The sequence below is a fragment of the Chelonoidis abingdonii genome, chromosome 16 (assembly GCF_003597395.2).
Source record: "Chelonoidis abingdonii isolate Lonesome George chromosome 16, CheloAbing_2.0, whole genome shotgun sequence".
NCBI lineage: Eukaryota > Metazoa > Chordata > Testudines > Testudinidae > Chelonoidis > Chelonoidis abingdonii.
Genome location: NC_133784.1, coordinates 25,874,282 through 25,894,105, shown reverse-complemented (window position 1 = coordinate 25,894,105; position 19,824 = coordinate 25,874,282). Strand labels below are relative to the sequence as shown.

Here is a 19,824-nt window from a genome sequence, read left to right as displayed (position 1 = left end):
GAAATTTTAGAGTCTGCGAATCTACTCAGTTCTTCTTCTTGTCAGCCAATTGCTCAGACAAACAAGTTTGTTTACATTTGCAGGAGATAATGCTGCCTGCTTCCTGTTTACAATGTCACCTGAAAGTGAGAGCAAGTGTTCTCAAGGCACTTTTGTAGCAGGCGTCGCAAGATATTTACATGCCAGATACGCTAAAGAGTCATACGTCCCTTCCTTCATGGAAATATTTTTTCACCAGTTTGTGCAGCAAAATCAGTTTTCCAACATTTACAGATGAAAATCTAATCCTTTTAAGTGTAAGCATACTTTTTGTCCTCTCTTGCATCCCTAAATCTTAAATCATTGCATGTCAAAGAAATTTCTCCAGATTGAAAATTTTGTGTCCTGTAACTGTGAATGTGAAACAGATCCTTTGAACCAAGATGCACTTCTCTAATCGGTATACAGTAACTCCTCACTTAACGTCATCCCGCTTAACGTTGTTTCAATGTTACGTCCCTGCTCAATTAGGGAACATGCTCATTTAAAGTTGTGCAGTGCTCCCCTACAGTGTCATTTAGCTGCCTGCCTGTAAGATTCTGTGGAAGAGCAGCGACTTTACAAGAGAGCATTGCACAAGTTCCACTTCTCTACCACCTCCTCCCCCTCCCTCCCAGTGCTTCCCCACCAAACAGGAGTTTGGTGGCACTTAAGACTTTCTGGGAGGGAGGGAGAGGAGTAGGGAAGTGCCACATCTCCACTCCCCTCCCTCCCTCCCTCCAAGGAAGTCCTAAGCACCGCCAAACAGCTGTTTAGCAGTGCTTAGGATTTTCTGGGAGGGAGAGGGAGGAGTGGAGATGTGGGGATTCTCCGCTCCTCCCCCTCCCTCCCACACTTTGCGCTTAGGACTTTCTAGGAGGGAGGGGCAGGAGTGAGGAAGCCCTGCATCCGCTTAGGACTTTGGCGGGGGGGGGGGGGGGAGGATGTGGCATGCTCTGGAGAGGAGGTGGAATTGGGGTGGGAAGAGGTAAGCCTGAAGTGGAACGGGGACAGGAAGAGGAGGGCCTGGAGCATTTCCGGTAAAGTCCAAGCCTGTTCTTCTCCGGGGAAACTGCCACTGCTGCGGCAAAGGTGCTTCCTGGTGTTCCTTGTCTGCAGCGAGCTGTGCCTATGTGGGGTAAGCCAGGAGCACTTTCCAACCACAGTACAGTACTGTACAGTATATAATGCCTTTTGTCTGCCCCCCCCAAAATTTCCTTGGAACCTAAGCCCCCGCATTTACATTAAATCTTATGGGAAAATGTGATTCATTTAACATTGTTTCACTTAAAGTTGCGTTTTTCAGGAACATAACTACAATGTTAAGTGAGGAGTTACTGTACTCTGTTTTCAGCTGGCATGGGCAAGCCATGGGCTTCTAATTTCAAAGTAGACATACCCATCAAACAGCAGTGTGGCCATGGCAGCTTGGGCTTGTTGCTTGAGTACAGTCCCACCTGATCCCCTGCATAGGTATTCTGCTTGATTAAGTGTGTATATTTACCCAAGCTGGGAACTGTGTATCTCTACTGCTTCTCCCTCAAAGCTCAGAACAGATCTTCCTCCTGAATGTTTGCCACTCACAGCCTACTCCACATGTGGTTCCTCAGCTCTTGCTGCCTTGGTCAGCTTCCAGTTCTGTATGCATCTCCCCAGCCTCCCTGCAGCCTGCTTCTCTGTGCTCTGTTCCCAGCTCACTAGAGTGACCACCCATCCCAAATTGGATGGGACAGTCCGGAAATGCAGAATTCAAGTTCAGATCCTAGGCTGAATGACTCTGGGACAGCATTTGTCTGTGATTCCCTGTGGCACCACTCTGCACCTGCCCAATGCTCAGGGGCAGTGCTAGCCTCTGCCTGGTGGGGTGGGGGGCTGAGGTGGGCCTTATCCCCCTATTGTTACAAGGCCTTGCTCCTCCTCTCCCTCTTCCTCCCCCCACCCCTAAGTCCCTGCCCCCTGGCCAGAAGCAGTAGTAAGAGTTGCCCAGGCTCTCTGTGGAGAGCCCCAGACCCTCCTCCTGGGTGGGTGCTGCACCCCAGGGAGGATGGGGACACAGGCCAGGGGCTGCTCTCAGGGCAGGTGTGGGATCCGGGGCTCCCCACAATGACCTGGGCTCCCCGGGCAGCTCCTACCATGATCCGGCTCTGGCTTCTGACCAGGGAGGTAGGGCTTTGAAGGGAAGAGGAGGAACAGGGGGTTAGACCTTGGGGGAAGAGGAAGGATTGGGGCAAGGCCATTGAGGGGACAGAGCTTCTCCATGTGTCCTGCTTTTGCTTTTTGAAAAGTTGGTCACCTTACAACTCACCATGCAACCCAACCCCCTCCTCCTCACCCTCGATCTCATTATCTTGCTCTGCTGAAGGCTTTCCAGAGAGAGTTCATTTGCTGGGTCAGACTTGTAAAGAGTTTCCACCACGTGTTTTTGGCCAGGAGAGGCGTGTAGGTCTACTCTTCCACCTGGGGAGGGGATCATCGATCAGCTGAGAGGGTTAGCTATGTATAGTAAAATAAACCACTGAAAGTGCATACATAAAGAATAAAAAAACCAAAGTTTCCCTCTCAGAAGTAGGTTTGTGTCAATTTCTGTTCTTTAATGTCCACTTGGCATTTGGGAACAAATGAGGTAGATACACTAGTGACATTGCTTTTCCTGCCTTTAAACGCTCTGTTATGGTAAAGCCACTTAGTGGACATTGTTAATTAAAAAGGGTTCCTGAAGCAAAACATTCTTTAAGTTCAATGCTTTTTATACAATGAAAGCTTAGACCCCATTATAGACGAATAGTAGAGTAACAACCATTGCCTGGAAGTGATGCCTCCATCACATATGCTTCTACTGTAAGAGCAAAGCATGATCCACTCATGGACTGCTGGGTTGTGTTCTTCTGGATACTGAAAACATTGTTATAGTAGTTGAGCAGTTGGCTAAACAATGTAAGAATGCCTAACAGTCTACCATCAATATGCTTTATTGCACTATTAGGAAATTTTCTAGGGAGACTAAGTGTTTTGTTTGCTCTAGAAAAGCATATGTTTCAGTAACAGGAGATCAACCGATCTATGTTCATGAAGTGAAAAAATGTGAATTCTCAGAGCTAAATCAACTCACAAAGGGTCAGTCGTGAAGGGCGTTAATATTATTCAGCAGTTACTGTCAGGCCATATTTTACACTTTGTGTCTGGAATTAGTGTTCATATTTCTGTTGTCCTTTCTCTTCCTCTTTCTCCTATGCACTGATTTAAGTTATTGTGAGTGCATAGAAACTGGGGGAAAATTGGATTATCTAAGTCTACCTAAAGAAGTAAATGGGATAAGGGAATGCAATGACAAACTACCTCTTTACTCATTTACTGGCAGAGTCTGCTTTTGTTACTGCTTTTCTTGTAGCGAGTGTGAGAAGAATGAATTGGTAGTAATTTTACTGAGAGGAAAGCGTTACTTTGCCAAGTGATGGAGCACAAGTGGTGGTGTAATATTTTATTTAGCAGAATATTTAAGTGAATGCAGTGTTTGGGAAAAGTGGCTGACTTCCTGTGTCAGAAATTGATGTTTAAGTTATTCACACAACTACTACAACCTGAGAAGCAGCAATGCAAGCTTTCTCCACATTACAGTAGTCAATGTACTTCAACTCTGAACTGAAGAACTAATTCAAGGAGTGAAAAGGTTGCTCTTTTTCCATACACATTTATTGTTTGACTTCTGAATAGTGATAATTGTGGTGTGGACATCTGTCTGTGGGGACCTGGACTGAAAATACTAACTCATTTCACATGGACGCAGTCAGTACCATCCGGTAATCTTTTATCACTGTTGATCTTGCCTGGATTTGTAATTAATAGGACGAATGAATTCCGCAGCCTTTGAAATCAGGCTTAACTATTTCAGATGAACAAGCATCTCAAACAGCTTAAGAAAAAGCAGAAAGACTAGAAGGAATGGAAGAGGAGATGGATCAACAAGGAAAACTACCTCTTGGAGGTCAGGAAGTGTAGGGATAAAGGGACACTTACCAAAAGCCAGAGTTGGACCTTGCAAAGTGAATTAAAATCAATACTAAATGATTCTTTAGCCATATAAATAAAAACAAAAAAGGAATGAAGGAGTGGGATCACTCAACATTGAGGATGGGTGGAGATTAAAGATATTCTAGGTATGGCCCAACACCTAAACTAATACTTTGCCTCAGGTTTTTATAAGAGTACTGAGGGGCTTTAGGACAGTGGCAGGAAAATTTAGTTCAACTGTAGAAGATGGGAATTAATATGGACATTGAAAGGTGGGGAAGGAAGAAGTTGAAGAGGAGACTGCAGTGGGTGGTGCTGAAAGGTTGGTCTCGGGCCACTCTTATTTTCATTAATGCCCTTGGCCATAATAACATTTTCAGATGAGACAAAGTTGGGAGGTATTGGCAATATGGAAGAGGACTGGAATATCATACAAGAAGATTTGATAACTGTGAAAACTGGAGTAATAGAAATGGGATGAAATTTAATAGTGCAGAGTGCCAAGTCATGCATTACCAACTAGAAACAATGGAGGAGAGACACCTGGGTGTATGGGTCAATCACAAAATGACTGAGCTACAAATTTGATACGGCCATGAAAAAGGCTAATGCAATCCTAGTATGCCTCGAGCTAGGTATTTGCAGTAGAGATAGTGAAGTGATGTTACCATTGTGCAAGGCACTGGTGAGACCTCATCCAGCATACTGTCTGCAGTTCTGACTTCCCATGTTTAAGAAAGATTAATTCAAACTGGATCAGATACAGAGAAGGGCTACTAGGATGATCAGAGGAATTGAGAACCTACCTCATGAGAGGAGGCTTAAGGAGCTTAGCTTGTTTGGCTTAACGAAATGAAGGCCAAGGTGAGTTATGATTGCTGTCTATAAATATATCAGAGGGATAGACCCTAGGAAGGGAGGGGAATTATTTAAGTTAAGGGTCAATGCTGGCACGAGAACAAATGGCTATAGACTGGCCATCAATAAGTTTAGGCTTGAAATTAGGCAAAGGTTTCTAACCATCAGAGAAGTGAAATTCTGGAACAATTTTCAACAGGGAAGAGTAGGAGCAAAAAATCTAACGTGTTTCAAGAGTGAGCTTGATATAAATTTACAGAGGGGAAGGTCTGATGAGATTGCCTACAATGGCATATGCCCAATCCACAGCTGCTATTAGCAAATATCTTCAATGGCTGGAGGTGGGATGATGAATGGGGAGGACTCTGAGTTACTAGAGATAATTGTTTCCCAGGTATGTGTCTGGTGGGTCTCACCCACATGCTTAGGGTTTAGCTAATCATCATGTTTGAGGTCAGGAAGGAATTTTCTCCCAAATCAGATTGACAGCACCTCTGGGGGGCGGGGGGGGTTCACATTCCTCTGCAGTTTAGGGCACAGGTCACTTGCAGGTTTAAACTAGAGTAAATGGTGGATTCTCTGTAACTTGAAGTTTTTAAATCAATATTTAAGGACTTCAGTAACACAGCTAGAGGTTATGGGCCTGTTACAGGAGTTGGGTGGGTGGGGTAGTGTGGCCTTCCATGTGCAGAAGGTCAGATTAGATGATCATGATAGTCCCTTCTGTCCTTAAAGTCTGAGCCTGAGATGTCCAATCTCAGGTTACTTGGACTCCAATGACCCATTATGGATTAAGCGGTTTAGCAGACTTTAAAATTAATAGTATTTAGATTGCCCCAGTAAATCTGTGGCCAGAATTCTTACTGTGTGAATCAGTGACTTAATATACTGTACACCACACGTGAATCCACAAGCTAAATCTCTAAAAGTTTTCAAAGTAAGCTTTTTCACTGTGATAGATATTGATTCAAGTGAAATGGTACATTTTTCAAAAGAAAGTGACCAAACGGGAGTATGCTTATCTTGTAGTCTTTACTCTCGGATAAGTTGCTGATATAACTCAAATAAATGTTTATCAAATCTTTAAATACTCACTTTTGGACTGATTCCTTTTGGATGCTTTACCCAACACACATGAGTTCAGTGCTTAAAAATCCATAATGAAAATAATGGATCAGAAACTAATGTTGGACAGTGTTTTCAAAATGAGTCATCAGTATAATTTCTACCTCATGTTTGCAGAAAAGGAATCATTTTCTTCCAACTTCAGAATAAGTTGTTTCTTATATTCCAGGCTCAGTTATTTTAGCTGTGGCTTTCTGGTATTTCACAAAAGTGACACTGAATTTCATAATCCATTATAGCTCTGAAAAGATTTTTTCATTAATAGCATACTGGTTAACCTAGATGAATGTCACTTTTTAACAAGTGTTTTACGTTAATGCTGGATCTGCACATATGAAACTTTGAACTAACACACCTTGTTATTAAAACTTTACCCTCTGCCTAATGTTCAATCATTTTTTCTTGTCAATTCTTAACTTAATAGCAATATTACAGAGAGGTCAAATATAGTTTAGTGCTCTGCTATGACAAGTTGTAAAAATTCTGAAAGTAGGATAGCAAATTGCTAGTTTTAATCCAAGTATGAAATCCTGACTTTTCACCTCTAGAAATGATATTTTTAAGTTATTTCAAAGACATGAGATTGCAACCTTGAGCATCTTACTGTATGGTGGTTCTTAACGTATGGAAAATTATTTTTTATATGAGATGGATATAGTTCGATCATAAACCAGTACTCTTTCAATGGTTCCTAAGTTATATAAGCATGGAAAAGATCTGCATGCATTATTGTTTGATAAACCTTGTTTCTCTAGGCTTTAGATATGGCAACCTATTTCAACATACTGTCTGACCTACAGCTAAATTACTGATGCACACCTTCCAGAAAAGCATTGAGTTTTGATTTAAAGACATTGAGATATTGAGATTCCACCACTTCCCTTGATAGTTTGTTCCAATCAATAATTATCCTCACTTAAAAAGTTGTGCTTTATTTCTAATTTGACTTTGTCTGCCTTCAGCTTCCAGCCACTGGTTCTCGCTATGCTTTTCGTGGCTAGATTGAAGAGCCCTTTAGCACCCAGTATTTCCTCCTCATGAAGGTACTTATTGACTATAATTAAGTCACCTGTCAGTCTGTCTCACTGCATGGTGTTTTCCCCAATTCTTGAGCCATTTTTGTGGCTTTGTCTTGGACTTTCCCTAATTTTTCAGCATCCTTTCAAATATGTGGATGCCAGAACTGTACACAGTATTCCAGGATCAGTCTCATCAGGGCTGTATATATAGAGAGAAAATCTCTCTCCTCTGTTTATACAAGGATTGCATTTAATCCTTTTTGCTACAGCATCGCACAGGGAGCTCATGTTGAGTAGCTTGTCTTCCGTGATCCCACAATCCTTTTCAGTCACTGCTTTCCAGGACACAATCACCATTCTGTAGATACGGCCTGCATTTTTATTCCTAGATGTACCTTGCATTTGGCTGTATTAAATGTTTGGGCTCAGCTTACCAAGCAATCCAGATAATTCTGTACGACTTCCCTGTCCTCATTATTTGCCATTCAGCCAATCTTTATGGTGTGCAAATCTTAATAGTGATTTTATACTTCCAGGTCATGATGAAAATGTTGATTAGCATTGGACTTGATACCAGTCCCTGTGGAATGCCAATAGAAACACCCCCTCATTCAGTGATTCCCCACTGACTACTGCTTCCTGAGATCTGTTTAGTCAGTTCTTAATCCATTTAACATGTACGTGACTGATCTTGTATAGTGCTAATTTTTTAATTAAATGTTGTGTGTTATTAATTCAAATACCTCACAAAAGTCAATATTGCGTCAATGCAGTTATCTTTGCACTTCAAAGAACTACATCAGGTTTGTTTGACGAGATCTATTTTCCCTAAAACTGTCAGTTAGAATTAAACATATTCATATTTTTTATTAATAGAATCTTATATCAGCTTTTCCCTTATTTTGCCTTGGACTGATGTCAGGTAAGTCATCAGGGTCATCAACAGACTCGGCCTTTTTGAATATTGGCACAATATTGGCACTCTTCTTGACATAGTATATATGATATATCCAGTGGAATCTCAGTGGTTATCATTGATTGGACACTGTCACAGCTGCAGGGCCAACTGTGCCTAGCACTCCTTCTTTTATTTCTCAAATGCATCCCTTAGGTGACAGGCCTGGCTTCCTGCACCTCACTAAAGGTGAAATCACGCAGTCCAGGCACTCTAGGACTGGATCTCTGGGCTGCAGCCACCAGATTCCCAACCATGTTAATGACACAGGTCCAATTTGGTTTTGGCACCTGCAAGAGTTTCCCTTCAGGAGCCCCTGGCAGCATGCATTTGCAGGTACGCAAACTGCCTTCGAAACAAAGCATTACTTATTCATAAGGTTAAATTCTTCTTTGAGAGCTTACTCACGTTGATTCAATTCTAGGTGCGTGAGTGCTTACATGCACAGTTGTCAGAGATTTTTGCCTTAGCGGTATCTGTAGGGTCGACTGTGGTGCCCCCTTGAGTGTTGCACTCATGCGCTGGTACATGAGGCACTGACAATGCTACACCCTCTCAGTTCCTTCTTACCGTCTGTGATGGTTGGTTGGAGCGCTTGTCTTGCATCACAAGAGTGTTAGCGGTTCTTACAGTCCGTTGTTCTGTCTCCTTTGTTTTTAGTTGTTAGGTACTTAGTTAGACCATTAAGTTAAGTGTTAGAGTAGTAGTCTGAGAGTTAGAGTCCCAGCTGGGACTTCACCTCAAAGCAGGGCATGCCATGTTCCCTAGTCTTTAAGCCATGCGCATCATACAGCCGGCTAATGTGTATTAGTGACCCTTATGATAGCTGTGTAAAGTGTTTGGGGGAGTCCCACAGAAAGGACAAATGCAGGATCTGCAAAAACTTTTGCCCTCGAACTGAAAAGGAACGGGCTATTCGCTTGAGGGCCCTCCTCATGGAGGCTGTGCTTTATCCTGCCTTAGAGCCCTCTCGATTGGACTCCAGGCTCGGCACTTTGGCATTGGCGTGCAGCACACCGCCGGAATCTGCCCAGCACCATTCCTCCTTGCTGGCGCTGAAGAAACAGTCGAAGTTGATGGGCCTGCCAACACTGCTTCCTACACATCAACATCAGGGAGCTCAGAGCAGTTCGCCTGGTCTGCCAAGCCTTCCTACCTTGCATGAAAAGCAGAGTGGTCCAGGTCCTGATGGACAATACAGCAGCTATGTATTACATCAACAAGCAAGGCAGAGCCAGATGTCTTCCCTTTACTAGGAAGCCCTCAGGCTCTGGAACTTCTGTATACAACATGACATCCATCTCATAGCTCCACACCTACCCGGGGCCAGGAACACTTTGGCATATCGCCTCAGCCGGGCCTTCTCATCTTGCAACAAGTGGTCCCTCCATCCAGAAATGGTCAGCATCATCTTCCAGAAGTGGGAGATTCCCCAGGTGGACCTGTTCGCGTCCAGGCAAAACAGGAAATGCTTGATTCGGGGGATCGACAGAGGCTCGCTCTCTGACACTTTTCTGCTCCCATGGTTGGGAGCTCTTGTACGCCTTCCCCCTAGGGCTGCTAATTCAGAGTCTTCATGAAGATCAAGCAGAATAGGGCGAAGGTAATCTTCATACTGCTGGCTTGGCTGCGCCAGCACTGGTTCAGCCTGGTGCTGTACCTGTCGGTCGCTGCTCCGTTACAGCTATCACTTAGGCCGGACCTGCTGTCCCAAAACCATGGCAGTCTTCTGAACCGGTGGCGCTGCACTGACAGTTTGGTGCTGCATGGTTAAATGTGGGGGAGCAGGAGTGCTCGGCCACTGTCCAGCAGGTCCTGTTGGGCAGCAGAAAGCCATCCACCAGAGTGGACTTACCTGGCCAAATGGAAGCGGTTCACTTGTTGGACCTTGGATAGAGGCATTCGACCTGAGCAGGCCTCGCTGCAGTTAATCCTGGACTACCTTCTGCATCTCAGGCTCCAAGGCCTGTCCTTTTCATCTGTCAAGGTTCACTTGGCTGCTGTCTTGGCCTTCCATTTGCTTCTTGAGGGTAGATCAGTTTTCACCCAGGACATGACTGCCAGATCCTCAAGGGCCTCTGTCTGCACATCAGGGATCCTGTTCCTCCATGGGGCCTGAATCTTGTGCTGTCATAACTCATGGGACCCTCCCTTCAAATCTCTGGTTTCCTGCTCTCTTCTCCTTTCCTGGAAGGTGGCTTTCCTGGTTGCAATAACATCCGCCCACTGGGTCCCTGAGATTAGGGCGCTTACTTTGGAACTGCCGTATGCGGTCTATTACAAAGACAAGGTCTAGTTGCAGCCATGCCCGTTTTCCGTGTGCAGGGTGGTCTCTCAGTTTCAAACAGGCGAGGACATTTACTTACCTGTCTTTTTTACCCCAAAGCTGCATAAGATAGGTTGCATCCCCTAGATATTAGGAGAGCACCAGCCTCCTACATTGAAAGGACCAAGCCATTCCAAAAGTTGACGCAGTTGTTCGTCACAGTGCCCGACAGGATGCAAAGTCATCTGGTGTCCGCTCAAAAAATTTCTTCTTGGATCACTGCCTGCATTCAATGCTGCTTCGATCAGGCAAAAGTGCAACCCCCAGCGATTGTAACTGCCCACTCAACCAGGGCAAAAGCCTCTTCGGCAGCTTTCCAAGCCCAGGTGCATATCCAGGACATCTATAGGGTGGCCACCTGGTCATCTGTCCACACGTTTACGTCCCATTATGCACTTACCCAGCAGATCCAGGACGATTCTGGCTTTGGTAGAGCAGTGCTGCAAGCCACTAGACTATGAACTCTAAGCTCCCTTCCGAGGATACTGCTTGTGAGCCATCTATAATGGAATCGACATGAGTAAGCACTCGAAGAAAAAACAATTACCTACCTTTTTCTAACTGTTGTTCTTCAAGACATATTGCTCATGCCCATTTCATTACCCATCTCCTTACCCCTCTGTCGAAGTTGCTGGCAAGAAGGAACTGAGAAGGCATAGGGTCGGAGGCACCCAATATGCCAGCGCATGAGCACAGCGCTCAGGGGGCCACCACAGCTGATCCTATGGATACCACTAAGGCAAAAATCTCCGACAATTGTGCATGTGGGTGCGCACACACTTAGAATGGAATGGACGTGAGCAACACATCTCAAAGAACAACGGTTACAAAAATGGAGGCAACTATTTTTTCTTCTTCTGGCACAGGTATTTTTAGTAAAAGTCAGGGACAGGTTGCGGACAACAAACAAAAATTCACAGAACCACTCAGTCTGTCCTTGGCTTACTGAAAATACATGAGGAGTGAGGGGGCTTGCTGCTGTTCCATTCTCTGGGGGGGCTGATCCAACTCCAACTGCTGCTCCTGTAGCGCTGGGGCTGGCTGCTGGTCAGCTGTTCTCGTGGCCCAGAAGAAGTCACAGAGGTTCTGGAAAGTCACTGACTCCGTGACAGAATCGTAGCCTTATTTATTCATTCGTCAGAGGTACAAAGCACACAGAGGAAAGGCTAAAAACAACTGGAGCCTAACTGGATGGATCTTAGCTATCCTCTTAGGACTAGATGCTGAGGCCCTGCTGAAAAAGGCTGCCTGCCTGCAGCTCCCATTTCTCTCCCAGTCTGTATGTCAGCCTCATATCCCGGTGACCAGTTCTCCCTCCTTTTCTGCCAGGGGAACCATTTTAGCTGCTTAGGGTCTTTTTTGATCTCAGCCTTGGCAAAACAAATCCCGCTAAGTTTACTGGCACCTGAAAGTAGCATCTCCCAGTGATGTTCTCTTACCGTATTTGAAGACTTATACCAGAGGCAGCCCTAAAAGGGAGAACTCTGGGTTCCCTCCATAGCCTCCTTTAATTTAACTCCTGGCATGTAGGCAGGTTAATATCAAACAGATAACCTGAGAGACTTACAGTATTTCTTTTTCTTTTTTTTTAAACACCTCCCTTGTTTTCCAGAGACCCAGTGCAAATCCCTGAAATTTGTGAACGAATTATGCGAACAAACATAACAAAGCAAGATCATTTGTGTTTTAGTTCTAATTTAAATCCATAGCGTTTAAATATACAGTAGTATAGTTTATTTTAAAAAATGAAATGTGAAGTGTTTCCAATATTTCCATGCATTAGGCTTGTTTTGATTCCTAGACCTTAACATGCAATAGCAGTCTGGCTGGCCAGGTTATTGATGGCATCTTTGTGTAACCCTGTTGTATCTAAGTATTGCAATACATAAGGTCTCCATGTGGGAGTCCTATTTATGAGATGAATCTTGCACTATGGTTGACTAAATCAGAATTTCCTTCCTTTACCTGAGAGTTTACCCTTAATGTGTTAACTTGCTATTTTCTACTTTATTAGCTAACAGAGTGACTGACTGTCTTTAAATCCAACTAAAACGATCCATTATCTTCCAGCTGCTTCCATTTTCTCCCCCTTTCCTTCACCCCAATGGATTTTTCTAAGTAACAAAGCTTAACTAATTCCTTCTGTTCTCCACGTACCCCATCATTCACTGCGGCTGGGTGTGCTGTATCTATCTCAGACAGCTGTAGTATCTAGAACCAGGGGTTCTCACAACAAAGTTTTTGGTGGCTTCAAAGTGCAGTCACCAAGTCTTGCTGGTGGCTGCGCGGACAATTTTTCCTAAAATACTTAACTTTAGGAAAAACAAAAAAATATGCAAATAGAGATGTTCAAATCATTGTAATTTATTAAATCTTTTTGCAGACTCAATAAGAATAATGTACAGTTGTCTCTCTTTTTTTACTGGACATAAACAAAATAAAACACAAATAAGGTGCTCTGCAGGTTCTTGTCGTCTTTATTGTTTCTTTTGCTTTTTTGGTTGCTTTTTTTAAGACTTGCTAGCTAGTAAGTCTGCTGCTATGAAAAGTTATATTAACAAACATATAAATATCACTTTTCATGGCAGCAGACTGACTTAGTCATGACAAACCTGGGGACAAATTAAGCCTTGGATGCGAAGGTTGGTAGAGGGGAAGGGGGAATGCATGGTGGGCTGGCAGGGGCCAACAGCAATGGGTGGAGGGTGAGCCCCTCAGCCGGGGATTGCAGCACTGTGGCCAGAGCCTGCTGCCCGCCACTCCAACTCTGCCATCCCCAGGAAGGTGGTGAACTCACTAGCTGCCTGCTCCTCCAGCATGTGTGTCTTGGGGGGAGGTGGGGGAGGAAGGGTCCAACTCCTGCTGGTGGCTTTGGGAGAGGGACCACTGCCTTGCACCCTCATCACTGCCCAGGAGGGTGTGGTTACAAGAAATCACCCTGATGGCCGCATTCTAGAAACACTGATCTAGACACACATAACAAATTAGTAACTCAAGGTTACAACAGAAGATCACTTATTGATTCCATTACATTGTGGAATGGGTGAACAATTTATCTTAGTGTTTATTTTTGTAGGCTTGTATAAGTGGCAGCACTCAATACTTGATTTTTTGTAAGTAGGCAGTAAATCACACTAAAATGCTCTCTGTGTCGGACTTGTCTGATATGAAAGAACATTTTGCTTTTTGCTTCAATTTTGAGTAATGCAAGCTACACAAAGATCATCAAAACTATCCAGCCATAAAAGTAGTACACTTCATCAAGCAAGGAGTAGACTGCCTTTGCCCTGTAAATTATACTAATTCTTACACTTTCAGTTTCTAGTCTTGTCAGTCTAAATACTTTGTTCTGCACAGCTATGCTGTATCTTGCATACATTTACTTATTTCAAAGTAGCAAGGGGCAGAAGAAGTAAACTGCATTAAGTTTTGCATTTTCCTGAACCAGCCAAGCTACCTTAGATTAAGGATTATTATTTGCTGGATGAATGACCATAACAGCTAAAAGAACTGGAGTACTTGTGGCACCTTAGAGACTAACGAATTTATTTCAGCGTAAGCTTTTGTGGGCTACAGCTCACTTCTTCGGATGCATAGAATGGAACACACATCCGAAGAAGTGAGCTGTAGCCCACGAAAGCTTACGCTGAAATAAATTTATTAGTCTCTAAGGTGCCACGAGTACTCCTGTTCTTTCTGTGGATACAGACTAACACGGCTGCTACTCTGAAACCTGTCATAACAGCTAAGGACACCAGTATGATGAAAACTAAGTAATTGCACATAATAAACAAAAATCTGTAATAGCTGATTATCAAAGTAGAGAAAACCTTGCAAGTGAAAAAAGAAGTCAGTTGCTTAGAACATAAGAATAGCCATTCTGGGTCAGACCAATGGTCTTTCTAGCCCCTATCCTGTTTGTTTTACAGTGGACAGTTCCAGATGCTTCAAAGGGAATAAACAGAACAGGGCAATTGAGTGATCCATTCCCTGTCGTCCAATCCCAGATTCTGGCAGTCAGATGTTTAGGCCATGCAGCACATGAGGTTGTGTCACTGACCATTTTGGATAATAGCCATTGATGTACCTATCCTCTGTGAACCAATTGCTCTTTACTTGGCCGTCCCTAAGAGTTTGATATGTTGAAGCATGTTTCCAAATAAAGAACTTAATTTATAGTATTGAATATTACACCTCCATATGCTGATCTACTTCTTAATTTTTATATTTTTGTTACATTGGGAATCACTGATTGTCTTTAATTTTCTTTCAGTAAAACGCTTCAGAGAACCAAAGCATGAAAGACGTCCTTGGAGGATATGGTAAGTCTTTAATTATTAATAGTTCCTAGAATGCTTTTTATATCCTAGATGTTCAGCTCATGGAAAATGAAAGAATAATCACTTGCATGTAATGTATAATATGTGAAAGCACTTTAATAGTTAGACTCAAGGGAATACATGAGAAATGAACAGTCATTATTTTACTGTACGATTTTCTTGTTCATTCTGTCTTACTACATACACCTTTAGAAACCTTATTCTAAATGCTAAAGATTCAAAAAACATTTGTGTGAAAGCTTGTTTTAAAGCAGCTGTTTTACCCCCTTTTCTGTACACTGAACTAAATCTTCCCTAAAATTTCCCTGTGAAGATCCCTCCTGAGGCTTTGGGATCCATGTATTTAATTGAAGGCAGAATTTGGCCCGTAATGTTGAAAAGCAGAATTTCCTGTCAAAGATTGGTAAACTTGGAATCTTAGCTGATGTGCGGGTTCATATAAACACTATTCGGATTACCCCCAAAATGTCTTGTTCCTCTGTCATCTGTATTTTCATTTATTGAAATGTCTAATATTTCTTAAAGAAAAGACTTTAAACTGAAGTTGAACAAAAAAAATATCAGGAAAAATACTAAGTCATTCAAAAGTAAATGGGATCTCAAATTACAGGACAAATTTTCAAACTTGAGTGCCAAAAGGCACCTAAATAGAACTGCTATTTTAAAGGTACCTTTTTGTAAATTGAAATCTAAATAAGTATCTGGACCTGGCTTTTCAGTGGTACTGAGCAGAAACAACTGCTGTTTGAGAACAGTTAAGGTTACACCTTTAAAAATTAGGTCCCAGATATTTTTTGGCACCCAAGCTTAAAAATGTGGCCCAACCACTCTGAATACATATACTACCTAGCGTAGTTGAATTTTTAGCGTGCCAGACAAAACTATCTAAAATGAGCACCAAGAATGGCCAATTTAGGGACCCTAGCTGATCTTCATGAAAGAAGTTGACACTGATTGAAAGTAAATTCCTTGCTTCTGTTTGTTAAGAGTAAATTTTCTAGCTGCATTACATGTAACTGGAATTCTCAGCTCTTTTGTGTGAGCATGAAATTTAATTTGAAGATGTTAACATTATCTTGTGTAACTTCAGTGTCTGATCCAATGATCAACATGCAGCTTTTCAGGTGTTTAAGTTGGTAATAAATTCTCTATTTTATATGCTATTTGTTTCATCATATGATCCTAGAGAACTGTTTTGTAGAGTTTGAACTCATTATTTGATTGCCAATGGAATACTGACTTAAAGCAAACTTCATATGAGTTATGGTTGAAAGAAGCCAGTCTGGTCCTCTCCATCAGGCAGCATGGGATTTGTTTACCTTGAATAAGTAACTTATACCTGGTGGAACCTGCATCCAAAGGATCGTGACTTCCCTTCTGAAAATGTAGTGCATTTCTTATATTTAATTTTCCCTTCTTATCTATCAGTCTTTATTGTGCAAAGATCACCAAATACATGAGTATGCTCCTTCAGCCTGCTTACAGCTTGGGGACAGAACCAGATCTGTCATTCGCTGGCAGCAGGGGAATGTCGTGTCCATTGAAGCTCCCTTCAGTTTTATCTGTCTCCACAGTGACAAGTGTTCCAGCCAGATCTCTCTGCTGCAGAGCTTTTCTGAGAGAGAACTTTCAACTTTGTATTTAAAATTTCTGAATAATATTTTGGCTTAATAACTTGGCCATCTAGTTTCCAGCAGTGTCTTGGGGTTGCATTTGCCTTTGGGAAGACTGTCCTGTTAGTGCTGTTGCTGCTTCTTGGGAGGCATTTGCATCAGCTGTTGTCCTTGCAGGCATCAGAAAATAAGTTAGGCTTAGGGAGAACCATTGGCAACAGGAAAGATCTTGGCCTCCTGCTTCATCCCTCTCCCTCCAGTCAAGTATCTCGTTGGGGAGCTTGGCGAGCTCTGTGGGGAGAATACAGTTCCCCCACAGCTCAGTCTGGGCACGAAAGAAGCTAGGCTGGATTGGAGAGGCCAAAAGAGATGCACAGTATGTCTTCTCGGCAGCTGGGAGGTGTGATTGCATCCTGAGCTAGCTTCAATCTAGCTAGATCAAAGCTAGCTTGAACAACAATAGCAGTGTAGCCATGCAAGCAGGGGCAGTAGCAGGGACAGCAGCAGGGGCTACCCTCCTGAGTACAAGGACTGGGTACATATCCAAGCAGCTATGCCCCTTAGCTTTGATCTAGATACATCAATCTCGGGTGGGCCCAGTACAAGCTGCAATCTCATATCTTCATTGCAGTGTGAATGTACCCACGGGCACAGTCTTTGTGCACCAAGTGAGATATGGTGAGTGACCTCTCACGAAGCTTGGCAACATCTTTCCTATATGATGTCCTACCTGTTCTGCTGCTTGCCAAGATCATACAAAAGATAGGAAGCAGCAAAAAAGTGGCAGCTAGTCTGTTTATGCCTTACTGGCTGAGAACTATGGCTTTGAGACCTGATTAACCTAGTGTTCATTGAATCTTCTGATGTTTCTATCTCATAATGAAGTAAGCTTGATCTCTCTTAATGTTTGGTATCAGCTGAGGCTGATGTGAATCAGGTGCTATTGTTCTAGTAATTGGGAATTGCAATGAGCTTCAGCACTTAAAAATGTTGCTCCAGTGACCAGTGTCATTGAAAAATTAAAATACTTTGCCTCCCACATATTAAAAATTAATCTGGAGCTGAAATTCCTAGTAGTTCATAGAATCCCCAACTAAATCCCCAAATGGCTCCCTCAAGGATTGAACTCACAACCCTGGGTTTAGCAGGCCAATGCTCAAACTACTGAGCTATCCCTCCCCCTAGATGCCCATAACAAGTAGTTTTCTATTTTTAAAACACAATGTCTGCTTCCTAATCTTCCAGGCTGATGTGTGTGGTACTTGTTGGTGCTGATGAGATAGGTAACTTGCTGTTTTCTCATTTCCCACACTCAACTCCCTGCATCTGGTGCTGAAGATGAGAGAACAGAGCTAGGGGACAAGAATACAGGGCAAGAACATTGTGTTGGTCTGTAAAAAGGAGAAATTTTTGAATTAATGCAAAAAAGCCAACAAAAGAAACAATAAAAATGAAAGAGAAGGAGAAAAATATTAAGTAACAAAAGTAGAGAACAGAGCTCATCCAGATGCACTGTTTTGATACATATTTCCCAGACTTAGTGATGTGAATAAAATGTGTACTGGCCCCTCTAATTTTGTGCAGAAGAAAAGAGAATGTTCTTGATCTGGACTCTCTGTCAGAGTCTGCACCTAGTGTAAAGGACTCGTATTTTTAAAACTTGCCATAGTGGCAAGGGGTGTTTTTTCTAAAGTAGTTTGCTACTTGGCAGTAATATTTGATGTATAACTTAATTGTAATTTAATTGAGACAACGTGGATGAGGTAATTATCTTTTTTTCAACCAACTTCTTCTGTTGGTGAAAGAGACAAGCTTTCGAGGAAGAAGAGCTCTGTGTAAGCTTGAAAGCTTATCTATCACCAAAAGAAGTTGGTTCAATAAAAGATATTACTTCACCCACCGTGTGTCTCATTATTAATGCCCAGTCTGTTTGCTTTATTTGGAGGAGGTGGGGTGGGGATGGGAGGAAAGTGCAAGTGTTAGAAGGCAGTTGAGCATGTTCTTATTTTGTGCTTCTGCCTGTGCTGCTGACTCCTTGCTAGAGGGGGATGAGAAAGTAACAGCAACACAAGCATCCTGTACAAGTACTATATAGAAACAAACACTGTCTTCATTGAAAAGCTTCCATTGGATTACATTTTATTTAAAATAATAGAGAGCAAGAACTGCTGCTGAATGAAATGGTGAGCAAAAGAAGTTCCTTGTTCTTCAAGTTACCTTTTAAAAGGAAGAGCTCTGTGTAAACTCGAAAGGTTGGCACTCTCATCAGAAGTTGGTTCAATAAAAGATATTATCTCATCCATCTTGGCTCTCTAATATCCTGCGATCAACATGGCTACAACAACACTGCACACAACAATGAAAGATATTGTAAATTAATTGACATTTAGTGTAGCCATTTACTTCCAAGCTAAAATATCAACATCAGCTTTTTAATAAACTAGGCTTTAGATGAAGGGATCATTATCCAGCTGTTAAAGTGCAGAACTAATGGCCAGGTTATCTGAATTGTATTCCTCGCTGTGCCACAAACCTGCTATAAGTACATAAATAAAAGATAGAAATCTTTCTAGCAAGACTGTGCTATATTTGTTTATAAAATGCTATTAAACTCTTTAATGTTACTGTAATGCTATTCTGTAATCCACACAAAATACTAGTAGCCTCTCCCACTGCTTAAATTATAACAGAAGGCGGTGATAGTGAAGTTTCATATTATATAGAACTTGATTATTCAGAACAAGTACATTAGAAAGTACAAAATTTAAAACTGCACTTTGTCAGAAATGAATGTTACGACTTGGTAATTTGAAAAATTCCATAATTAGTACTAGGTTCCGACTTATTAGTATGAATTAGCAAGGTTCTACTGTATTTTGATTGTTTAATGTAAGTACTTTTCAAAATCCAATCCTTTCTATTTTATACAGGTTTTTAGATACGTCTAAACAAGCCATAGGGATGTTGTTCATACACTTTGCAAATGTGTATTTATCAGACCTAACTGAAGAGGACCCTTGTTCACTGTGAGTGCTGTGAATTTGAGTAAACTACCCTTTAGGGAAAAGTCTTTTCTGAGATTGATTGACAATTTGATTGGGGGTTGATTGGAAAAAGAATCTGAGAAACTATTTTGAGGCTAAATGAAGGGTTTTTGAAAGCTCACATTTTAAAAATAACTAATGGAGGATCAGAATTCTGGTATCACTTCCTTGTCAGTATGAACTGGGAATCATTGAGAGGCAATTGAGTGTCCTGACACCTTGAATTGAAGGGAGAAAGCACCTTGTATCTCCAAGGAAGCATCACCCTTCCCCCCAAACGTTCCCCTCCTCTCTTGCCAAATTAATGCATCATTAATAAGGATACAATTTAGTCATGGAGGTCATGGATTCGGTGACTTTAACAAACCCCGGAGACAGGTTGTCGGCTTCCATTAATTCTTGTTTATTGCCCACGACCTGTCTGTGACTTTTACTAAAAATAACCGTGACACAATCTTAACCTTAATCATTAAAAAACACATCCTAACAGAAGGTAAGATTGTAACACAAGGCTGTTG

At 42.2% G+C, this 19,824-nt stretch overlaps 1 protein-coding gene across 1 annotated transcript in view; it reads left to right on the top strand.

Moving 5' to 3' along the window:
* The window catches only part of LOC116839690 (musculoskeletal embryonic nuclear protein 1-like), a 94,773-nt gene that overhangs the window by 32,443 nt on the left and 42,506 nt on the right, over positions 1–19,824 (top strand). The window contains exons 2-3 of the mRNA XM_032805811.2: positions 14,583–14,631; positions 19,193–19,288. Coding sequence (XP_032661702.1) covers positions 14,583–14,631; positions 19,193–19,288 — 145 coding nt within the window. The remainder of the gene's footprint in view (positions 1–14,582; positions 14,632–19,192; positions 19,289–19,824) is intronic.